The 11,467-nt window shown below is 37.2% G+C and overlaps 2 protein-coding genes across 2 annotated transcripts; one reads left to right on the top strand and one right to left on the bottom strand.

Annotated features, from left to right (window-relative positions):
* The first annotated feature begins 1,345 nt into the window (after positions 1 to 1,345).
* Positions 1,346 to 4,198, top strand: LOC106164339 (mucosal pentraxin-like). Its single transcript, XM_087007334.1, has 4 exons — positions 1,346 to 1,660; positions 2,089 to 2,137; positions 3,102 to 3,491; positions 3,966 to 4,198. Exons 1-4 carry the CDS (start codon positions 1,346 to 1,348, stop codon positions 4,196 to 4,198), a joined length of 987 nt encoding a protein of 328 aa, XP_086863460.1.
* Positions 4,199 to 4,994: 796 nt separating this feature from the next.
* Positions 4,995 to 10,109, bottom strand: LOC106174365 (transmembrane protein 26-like). The gene is made up of 4 exons (XM_087007201.1): positions 9,676 to 10,109; positions 9,144 to 9,338; positions 7,070 to 7,208; positions 4,995 to 6,660 (listed from the first exon to the last, which is right to left on the bottom strand). Exons 2-4 carry the CDS (start codon positions 9,329 to 9,331, stop codon positions 5,827 to 5,829), a joined length of 1,161 nt encoding a protein of 386 aa, XP_086863327.1. The 5' UTR covers positions 9,332 to 9,338; positions 9,676 to 10,109; the 3' UTR covers positions 4,995 to 5,826.
* Positions 10,110 to 11,467: the final 1,358 nt, after the last annotated feature.

Below are 11,467 nucleotides of genomic sequence, written 5' to 3' on the forward strand. Positions count from 1 at the left end.
TGGTTTAATGGAAATTCTGATTTCAATCAAAGCCTGCTTATATTAAAAGCAAACTTGCCTTCATAATTTTTCTTGTAGGAACTTTTGGGGATATTTTCAATTTTTTATTTTTCGGAAGTACAGAATATTGGAGGCGCTTATTTAATTTTAACAATGGTTAAAAGATGCGATTCTGGGCCAAAAGAAAGGAAATGAACTAATGAATTTTTGTGGATTCATCAATTTGCATTTATGTCCTGCGTGGCAGAAGCCGGGGTGGTACCATGCAAATTTCTTGCTATACCCTATTTTACTTATTGCCCTAAAATGACTAGTTTCTAGCATTAACACACTCGAAAATACGCTTTAAAATGTACAAAAAAAAACAGTTATCTTCACTTGCTTTTATTAGGCTTACATGCATTTTCTTGCATTTCTACCTCCAGTAAGAAACGAGATTTTTGGAAGAGGCAAAACTTTTATTACTCAAAGTTTAACTTATATGCCTTAAATATAGTCACAGAACAGACCCAATATACTGTCCTTTTTATTTGGTTAATATCCGGTAACACAAGCACAAAATCGTTTTATGAATAGCATGTTTAACAGTAAATTTGTGGCCCAGTGTTATCGACTGTTAGTATTACGCTTGTATAATGACTGAGATAATGATTAGTTAGCAACAACATCATGACCAGTAGAATAATCGATGAGCAATTAATGGTTCCTGAAAATGATGCAACTCTGTTCTCAGGCGTAAATAACCGTACGTTAGAGAAATGCATAGAGGACAACGGGATATCGATTGAAGTTAAAAGTGGTAATTTATTGGTCCTAAATAGTCGCATTGCTTTTTCAATTGCACGGTGTCAATTAAATCTTTTTCTACACTCAAAAGGCAATATCCAAATGCTTTTCTACATGAAATTTTGAATTACGTTCGGTCCGAACGAGATTAAGTACTACGTATCGTCATTCGTATCGTATTTATAAGAGCAAGTGTACGAGAAATGTTATAAACATGGCGTGTGTTAGTAGTCAAGTAAAGTCCAATCAATTAATAACAATATTTACCTTACTTTGATACCTAATTATCACCTCCTATGACTTTAAATACCAGAGAAAATCTAGAAATTATCCCATTATTAAAACCTCCTTAGTGCATTTCCATACAGGCAAGAATGACCTTTATACCAGTACATCGTGAAAACAGAGGGCTGACAATAGGAATTAGACTAACGCTTTCATTGCCTAGATTCCTATGATTCTCTTATCTACCGTAACTGATTCTATTATTATTACTGTTACCAAACAGATAAGTATTAGCTACTGCCATTTACCTCTTTAGTCCTCCCAAGAACCTAGGATGACGGCAAGCATACGAAAATTTTTGCGGTCTCTTACGATTCTTACAGCGTCGTCTATGATATTGTGCGAAGTTAAAACAAAAGAAAATTTGTGGTCAGTTCACAAAGGTTATTATATTAGAGCTGCTGCGAGTGGAATCCAAACAACGGAATCAGAAGACACTATAAGTTGCGCAATCTCATGTCAGCAAGAACCAAGTTGCTTAAGCGCTAATCATTTTGGAAATAACACGTGCCAACTTCTGTCATGCATTTCCAGCGTGAAGGACGCTTTACCAGGTGAAAGTGGGGACGAACTCATTACGCCGGTTCAGGTATGAAGTTTGACGAATATTAAAAAAAAACATATTCACTGTATTCATGTACCTGTGCCATTTTGTTGCGCAATCAAATTCGTCAAATACTTAAAACTAGAGTATTACATCAAAGACAACTAAAACTTACGAGGTCTCTCTCAGAAACGAAACATATTTGATGATTATCTTAACGCTTTTTCCGTTACAAAATGACCAATCAAAATGTATACGATGCATGCTATTGTTCTATATGAACCTCCACAGAGTGAGACCTTACTGTTAACTAACAGAGGTAATATAAGTAGTGGGAAGGCTAGGTGGTGTCATTACCAAACGAATACATATTCACGATTCGAACCTGAACAATAGAACGAAAGGGCAAATGTTTAAAAACTTCCTTTGCGCATTTGTCTATTAATATAAACGATGAAGCTGTGTTTTTTTAGGAGAAGCCTCTGCAATGCGAACCTCTTTCATCTGCCAGCAATAACACAGGTATGTTCTCTATTCAGTTTTTTTTTAATTGTTGGACCTTTTCAAGAATTTTTAAAAGCCGGAATCAATGTTCTAAAATTGTGGCGTTTTGATCTTCACGTCGTATGCCAAAGTCTCATGGCACACGTATCCAGTGTTTGTTATTAATAAAATGGTTTATCATTTTGCACAATTTGTTTCAAACGAAGTACTAAAGATATTAAAAACGTGAAAAAATTAAAATATATATATATATATATATATATATATATATATATATATATATATATATATATATATATATATATATATTTATTTATTTATCGACTACTATCAGTGTCGCCATTCGGTTTACCGCTTGTCCCGTACTAGAATTTCGATGGATTTATTTTTATGTCAAAATTATAGCGACATGATTTTGAACTAAGAAATGGATGATAAAAATAAGTAATATGTAACACCCCATTCCGCATCGATTAAAAAGACTACTATTTATGCTCTCATTTGATCCTTTTAAAGATTTGAATATAGAGAAAAGAAAACAAAGCGTAATTCTTGTGCATACCAAAGTCTTAAACAAAGCATTTAAATGGGTAAATATTTTCATTGCTGCAGAGATATTTATCAGTTAATTGGATGGTTTATGATCTTGTAATAACAAAATTATGAATAACATCAAATGTATGGAATCCTCTGTTGCCACAGCTAGATGATACCCGTTAATGTCACCTATACTACCATTGATCTCTCAGGTGATTTATTTACAGACAATTATCTGTTACGCTTGAGCTGATACAATGTTGTTTCCTTGCTCAACTAACAATGTTACATAGGACAGTATGATTATAGAAAGGGTAACAGGGCTATTTAGCGTTTGACGACAGTTTGTGGTCAGTATTAAATCATCGATATCTATTTGAGGATGTTGTCCTAAGTAAATGAATGTCACTACAACAATTAATACATTCATTCATTCATTTTTCAGCTGTAGAATTTACCCATCGATCAGCTTCAAAGTGGATCCGTTTGGTTCCAAAACGATGCACCCCTAGTCTGGGAGCACTGACGGCCTGTCTGTGGATAAAATACAATCCAATTCTCAATGCTACGAAAACCACGCTCCTTTCATATGCGACTACAACGTACACCAAGGCCTTTGTGCTTCTGTTTGAAGACGAAGAGCTAGTGATACGTATTAACTCTCACTCACATCTCTTTGGCCGTCTAACGCTGTCCAACAGCACTTTCTCCGACAACGCCTGGCACTACCTGTGCGTTTCGTGGGCAAGCAGTGACGGAAGTTGGCACTTCTATCTTAATGGCAGCCTGGCGTCCCAAGGGACAGGGTACGACGTAGGAGAGGTGTTGGAATCTGGTAAGAGTATACTTTTTAGAAATTTTAATTATCTTAAAAGAGGGAAGACATGGACTGCACTGGTCTATACTGGGACTTGTTTCACTAAAACGCTTAAACCTCAAATTCGGTTTAAACTTTTAGGTCAAAATCTTATTTGAGCCAAGTGAAACCACCACTAATCCAATTAAAAATGAGTACTTCATTTAAGTGGAACACTGCATCCTTTTAAAAGGAAAAGGATATCTTATGTCTCAGATCAGTACCTACTTAAATACTTTAATCGGGCCACTAGGGCTTTATCTTTAACTGTAATAAATCAAATACTGGTCTAACAGTTTAGATCAATTCTAGGGCTTGAGTTCTTTTACGAAACACTACTCAGATTACTTCTACTGAGAAACATGCAGTAGCTTAAATTTATTTTCATATTAGATATATCAGTAGGCCTACCTAAGTATGCAGGTCTAAGTATACATTCACCTTGATTTTCAGATGGTGCATGGGTAGTAGGCCAGGACCAGAACAGTGTGGGAAGTGGTTTTGACCACAGACAAGCATTCAAAGGTTTTGTGTCCTCTGTCGCCATCTGGGACCACGTGGTGAACATAACCAACTGCGGGCTGTGTTGCCAAGGTAACCTGATCACGTGCCCGTATTTTAGTTCGTCTGAAGTCGAACTCAGCGATGCCGTCAGTGTTAACGACGACGGACCAAACAATTGTTAGAGACGTTCACCATTGTTCACTTTCAGGCCTACCCAACTGCCAGACTCGGCACCGAATGATCCTGAATTCACCGGTATATCAGACCACACTACCCGTTTTCAAGGTGTGTGTCAGATCGCATTACACAGGGTATGCCCTGAACAAATTTTGAGTGGTGATGCAATGCTTTTCAACCCCGCTGAGAATCGTCACTATCACATCGCATACTAGGCAAGAGCGATGTCGCGTCTGATACTGTGTAATACGATCTGACAAACACCTTGAAAACGGTTAGTGTGGTCTGATCTACCGGTGAATTCAGGATCATTCGGTGTCGAGTCTGGTAGTTGGGTAGGCCTGACTTTGGCTTTCTAAGTGAAGCAAAAAAGAAAAATGGCACTACTAATCAAACTCTGAACTTGCTGGCTTGGCTGTAAAACACTGACATTTTTGAAAATGTATTCACCATTTTTGAATTACACCCTTTACACTGGCGGATCCAGGATTTTACTTAGGAGGAGTTTGCATTTGGGTACAAGGGTACAAAATGCTTAAGCGAAGTGCGACAAATATTAAACAGTATCTTTTACCATAATATGCAGGCTACATGTATAGATACTGCTTTTTTGTTTCGTTTCCTTTTGTTCACTCTGTTGATTTGCGAGGACGAAAAGGGGAAGGAGGTACATGTACTTAAAAACTAGTGGGCGGCAAGTGGCGGCTGTGCCCCCCCCCCCCTCCCCACCAGCCGGCAAAATAAAAACCAAAATCCATGGCGGAGCCAGGGGGATACAGTGAGCCACATGCCTCTCTCCTGGTGTCGGCTGTACCCCTTCTATTATAAACAAAGTAAACGAGACAAAGAAAAACAATGACCTACATGTATCTCTGATACGTATTTTAATTAAACTTATATTACATTTTCCAATTTTCTTATGTCATAAATATACATGTAGTTAGACATAAATAGTAATAAAACAAAAACCACACTTATTGTCAGTCTTCACTGCTTAAGTTGACAGACCACCAGATGTAAACTTATTGTGAGTTAAAAAATATTAACTGTAACCATCACTATCAACTTAGACCTGTGAGAAATCCGCTTTCCACTATTTCTCAGTTTAATCCCGAATCCTATAAACCTGCACCCACCGTTGAATGGCATCTATTCTCAGTTTCAATAAAAGCAATAACGCGATCCACTCCATGATTCTCTGGGGCTAATGCCACAGCTTGTGAATTATACGTCATTCAGATTCACACATCGTACTAGCTGGGTCGGTTCCAAAATCACTTACTGCACCAGTTGTGTCATTAAATAACAGACACACATTCATAATACTGCTGATTGTTGTCTGGCCTAAATTTTTGCAATAGCTTATCAGCGAAGTATACTGATTTTCGGATATGAGATTGGCATACAGAATGGTTATTGGAATTAGCCTTTTGTGAAATAAAATGAAAGAAAAGAAATTTCTTATTGATATTGCAATATTCAAACTATATTGTAAAAAACTGTTTTGTGCGCCAAAAAAGAATTTTGAGATCTCTTGTGCGTACCAGACTACTTGTGTTCGAGTTCTCTAAGTAGTTTTTTCAGTTCAGGTCCTTTTTTCAATTTCATAGCAATCAAATCCATAAAGCAGCTCTCAGGGATCGGGAACATGAAGTGTTTCTGATACCGTAAAAGGGGTATTCTCCGTAACGGATGTATCTTTTTCTGCCTGATTTTCTTTGTCTTTTCGTTTCTTTTTCTTTCCGTGTAACTTTTGTATTAACTCGTGAGTGACCTCTGCTGTCCTTTTTTCCTCCTCCTTCTGAGCCTTTTTCGTCTCAATCAGTACAACAGCTAAACGGTAAAACTGCAGGAGCAGTACCAGAACATTCTTTGTTGTGAAAAATATGATGTTGTAGTTGAAGATGCTGTATTTTATGATACTGAATAGCCTGACCGTCAGGAAAGGACCATCTTGCAGCAGTACTATCAGCCCAATTGCCCATATTTCCGTCTCGCATGAGCAGCACCCATCGTCAGGATCAACTTCACTGGTGTTGTCACCGATTGTGATAATGGTGGGGTTGTCGTCTGTGGATGCCTGACTTGGGCGGGAACGCTGGGACCCGCCTTGCTGACTGCGTGAGCTGTGCCGCATGCTCCTTCGTATTGGAATAAAAATAGGTCTCGGCTTTCGCGTTTTCGTCGCCGTATATACCAAACAGAACTGGAACAAACTTAAAGACCATACTCCCAGAATGGCATACCGCAAAACAAGATCGCGCACAACTTTGTCTTCATCAAACAAATACAAGAGTTCCATAATGTCCGATGCCATGCCAATGTAGGCAAAGAGTAATTGTGACAGTTGTTCCCTAGTGATTTCGCCCTTAGGTAAGAGCCATCTAGCGATGATAAGAAGGAACAGCAGCGACTGCTCAATGGCAAGAACCCACTGGTTGGCAGACAGAACGATCGGGACTTCCACCTAAATGTCACCGAATCAAACAAATTCATTATCATTAAAGCACAGCATTAAAGTACAACAGAGACACGTAACGTAGTTGTCAAAGGAAGCAAGTGCACCCCCCCCCCCCCCACACACACACTTTTAAAAGGGGAAAAGACCAATTTTTGTGTAAGAAATGTAACCAACCAGCAGAAAAAAAGCAACTAACCAACCCGTGATTACGCAATAATAAACAATCAACCAACACAGGTAAAAGGGGCACCGTTTCTCTTTAATGATATATCAGTGGTTTGGTTGAATACCATGCATATAAGTTACATGCTATAAATTTAAGTTGTCCAACAGGTTACATCACTTGATATGGCGTGCACTATTCAATGGGATTAGCTGTTTGTGCAATTGAGCCCTACAGCTACAATACATTTACCCCGTATAAACTTGAGAGTTGTTCGGCCGCTGTGCCATTGCCCGTGACAAGTTCATCGAGACGGTCCAGGCGGTTTATCTCCAGTAGCCACACAGCAGGGATCACCGCGCTCAGATAGCAGAAGAAACTGGGACAGAACCTACAAAACCAAGACACGTACACAATTTGCTGATACTTCTACAGTTTATCTTTTTGTATAAAGGGAAATCAAAAAGCAATAAAGAGCTATTTTTATACTTCCTCGTTATTATATGTTATATTATATTCTTGCAAGTTTTGAGATTATAGGTCCAAAGAGAAATTGAAAAAGATGAATATAATATACATGTAGTTAATGTCAAGCATGAGTGCATGAAGGTTGAAAAGCAACCAGACAAATGAGAAATGCAGTTAGTGCCAGTAAAAATTCAAAAGAGTAAGCGAAGCGCTAGAGTTTGTTAAACAAACACGCTATATTGTATACCCAAGAGTAAATGATAAGTTCAAAAACATGTTTTTTGTCCTTGATGAACTTCGAGAAGGAATCGGTTAATGGAAGTGTTTCAATTTATGGACTACAGTCTAATGAATCTTACATTGATGTTACACATTCAATTAGTAATGCACTTAGATCTCTCCATTAACATTACCCGATCATAAAACATTTCTATTCTAAATAATAAAAAAACACACTCATTTTCTTGTTAGGAATTCCATTAAAAAATGAAATTTAAAAAGTCTCGTCAGTTAGTTTTGATAATACCGTATGAGACTACTTTTTGTGTCTAATGCGAGATAAATTTTCACTCTTAACTTAAATTCTACATTAAGTACGCAACATGACTACGTTACTTTCGAATGGAAAACGCAAAAAAAAAAAAAAAAAAAAAAAAAAAAAAAAAAAAAAAAAAAAACTATGGAAATCTTTACCGAGTTTTACAGTATAAGAGAAATTTATCAAATTTGTTTCAAGTTAACTCCCGAATATAGCCAGACATTGTCAAGGCCCATAAAGAGCCATTGACATAAAAAAACGTACGGAACCTTTGGCGCCATAAAAAGACAATAATGGTATAGAAAGTCTCAATAATGTTTTAATGGATCAAATGAACTGAAAATGTTTGAGTTTGGTAGCAATATCTCAATATCTTTCGCGAATTCTTATTTATGGTTAAGTTTGGCAAATATCTATAGAAAGACCTCTCTTTGCAACATTTACAAATGCATTGACCATCTTCTCTCCATATTTCAAAGTGCAGGTAAAAGGAAACGTTTTACCCCAAGTGCCTGTGTCGCCGCGATATTTACTGAAGCATCATTAGATCCGAAACACAATGCTCTTGCGTTCGTCTGTTTTTTGGGAGATAACAAATGATGAGCAAGTGCAAACAGTTTCGATTATTAATAATTTCTGGGCAAATTATTGCACTTTATCTGAAACTGTCACTCGTACACATTATTGTTGGCCTCTTTGCAACACCACAAATGAAAATATGTGCACTATGTGCAGATATTTATTATCTAAAATAACGTAATTTTAATTTACTCAACATTATCTGATACTATGTAATAGCATTATCTGATACTATGTAATTATTTTACTAGATCGACCTTTCAATAAAAGCGGCCGTCAACGGCCAAATTTCGAACACCATATTTGTGTTTGTCCTTTACTTATACTTTATCTTGCATGGGTTAATGAGGAGGCATAAAAGGAATTAATGATGGGAAATTGTGAAAGTTTCTGTATTTCTAAAAGGATGTTCACATTGCTCCAGTGTACATACTTTGACAAATTGGATCTAGAACCATGTTAACGAAATGAACACTGAAGTGTGTTTAATCATAAGCTATTTTTGACTATGCTTTGAAAAAAGAAAATTCTCAAGCTTAATTTCATTTCATACTTGCTCTTTGTATACATATGTGTATCCAATATTTACTCAAAGCTTAAAAGAAACCTCTTTATAAAATTCACTGTCCATATCTCAATTTAACTTTGATTTGCTGCGTGTATCATATTGTTATCTAACCTGATATTTTTACAAAAATATGTATAACTTTTACATACATGTACCAGCAGTAACCTACTTACCATTTCCATTCCTCCCCCTTTCGCTTTATGACCGTGACAAGTGCTTCCACCACCAACGCTATCAAGCTCACCAGCATCAGCCAGTAGAGGGACTCCTGAAGTACGTCTGTTACACGCCAAACACTGATGAAAGTGTGGAGTACAAACATCAGTCGAATCACCACTGCCGATATGATTGTGAGCGGCATGTTTTATCTATGTAGGAAAGATAAAGGCAAAACCGTCAACCACTTCGACAAAAGTAACCATGGCTTAAAAAGTATCATCTAGTAATAAGCGTAATCGAAAGTACATCCCTTATTTTTGTCTAGTTCAAAGGAAGTTGTAATACAGCAGTGTCGGCGAATAATCTCCGTTTGCGCCAATGTTCTGTAGTATCTGTCGATGATCAAAAACGGGAACCAAGAATAGAAATAGTTGAATATTGCACTATTTCCGATGGTCGTTTTTATCGTAGTCGCTGCTTCAAAATAATTAAATTTGAAATAATCTTACTGATCTAAGCTTTTGGAAACAATGCCTTCAACCATACCTATAATGTTTAAAGATAACGCAAATTGTCCCAGAGACCACGCCTTATAGCCTAAGAAGTCCGTTGACGTCAATCACAGCGCTATTGGGAAGAGAACGGCAACATGGGCGGGTTTAAAAGTGAGATTCACAAAGCAAAATAGCTTTTAAGTAAGGTCTGCCAATACAGCCTTTTGCCATCAAATGCTGACGTACTGATTGGCTATGCCATTAGCAAAGCGCTTCCCCTGAGGTAAAATGTATACCGTACACAGGATGGAGTTCGTAGAAATTGCATGGTATCTACTGAGACTCACCTTCAGTAGATTTTACTGTTGTAGAATGTTTCATTCTTGTGATTCAACGTTTAATCATCGAAATGTACTCGACTTAATTGGGCTACGGGTTTAAATTGACGCCCACAAATAAAGTTACAGAAACAAGCATCAAATAGAACTTAATGAGATCCTATTTATCGTACATGGATGTAATTAGCACAATTGTAGTATATACCCCCGTTATAACGCATAACGGTTATCATTACACAACTGCAGCCTATAAGTGCTGCAGCTACAGTATATGGCCGCATTCACATCGAGTTGTACCATGGCTCTGCAAAGCCACGACCTAAATATGGCGGACGTACATGAAAGGAAAACCGCCTAATCTTTTAATAGTCTCTCCGTCTCTCACACGCCTCTCCATGTGACGTCCCAATGGAGCCGAGATTTACTGTAATCCCGCAGGGCCGACGCATGGGGAGGCGTGTGAGAGGCGAGAGACTATTAAAAGATTAGGCGGTGCTTTCATGTACGTCCACCATATTTAGGTCGTGGCTTTGTAAAGCCATGGCTCAACTCGATGTGAATGCGGCCTATGAGATGACAATTACATGCATCTTTCAATACTGCAATAACAGGAGCAGCAGAATTGCCTCTCTGTGAAATGGTTTTGAAAGTTTTGCACTAATAATTCCAAGTACAAAATAAAAAAAGAGAGAGAAATTGATGAATGAACTATACACAAAGCAAAATGAGTTATTTTTTATATTTATTTTTTTCAACCAGCTGATGACTCTTTTATGGGAAAAACCCCTGACTTTTAGCACACATTATCCTCGGAATGCTTAGCAATTGCGGTTTTGGAGTTGATTTTTGTTGATTTGATAGCAACTCTGTGGAAATGAGATAAGTCGCTGCAATAACGCATTAAAGTCGAGTGGCTCGTTCGACCGCCACTGGCTTTCGTGATAATTGGATTTGCTCGGTTATTAATTGGTTGAACGGTTTGCAGACTAAAAAGTGTCCCACGAAATACATTGTTTACGTTAATTCATCTTCTGCTCGGCATTTGCGTTCGCGATATGAAAAGAAACACATGCAGACGTCTACGATTTCACTTCAGCCGTAACTAGTGGGCTTTATGACGCTTAACAACGTAGTAAAGCACAAGCAATACGAGTGAATATTGTATACCGGTTAATATATAAAATATTATGAGAGACTGGTTAATTTCCCTTTAGTTACTGTCAAATTTAGCACGAACAACTTTGCCCCTGCTGCCCATTTGCTTGAAAATTACGAATTCATTGAGCATAGCCTGCACTCATTATTACATACCGCTCTCTTACTACGGGGAGGATATTTGGTCTTGGCGTTCGCATTATCAGTTTATAAAGCTGCTTGTATCAAAATCGTTCGTTATAGACTGTTTAAATTTTACTTATTTTTATTTTTTATTTATTTATTTATTATTATTATTATTATTATTATTATTATTATTATTATTATTATTATTATTAATCTACTTATTTA

This window comes from Lingula anatina, chromosome 2, assembly GCF_051362555.1.
Source record: "Lingula anatina isolate TDL-2025a chromosome 2, LinAna3.0, whole genome shotgun sequence".
Taxonomy (NCBI): domain Eukaryota; kingdom Metazoa; phylum Brachiopoda; class Lingulata; order Lingulida; family Lingulidae; genus Lingula; species Lingula anatina.

Coding starts and splice junctions, on each gene's coding strand:
- LOC106164339 (XM_087007334.1), top strand. CDS start 1,346: ATGACGGCAAGCATACGAAAATTTTTGCGGTCTCTTACGATTCTTACA. Junction 1,661..2,088: donor AACTCATTACGCCGGTTCAG/GTATGAAGTTTG, acceptor GTGTTTTTTTAG/GAGAAGCCTCTGCAATGCGA. Junction 2,138..3,101: donor ATCTGCCAGCAATAACACAG/GTATGTTCTCTA, acceptor TTCATTTTTCAG/CTGTAGAATTTACCCATCGA.
- LOC106174365 (XM_087007201.1), bottom strand. CDS start 9,331: ATGCCGCTCACAATCATATCGGCAGTGGTGATTCGACTGATGTTTGTA. Junction 7,209..9,143: donor AAGGGGGAGGAATGGAAATG/GTAAGTAGGTTA, acceptor TTGGTTTTGTAG/GTTCTGTCCCAGTTTCTTCT. Junction 6,661..7,069: donor AACTCTCAAGTTTATACGGG/GTAAATGTATTG, acceptor GGTGACATTTAG/GTGGAAGTCCCGATCGTTCT.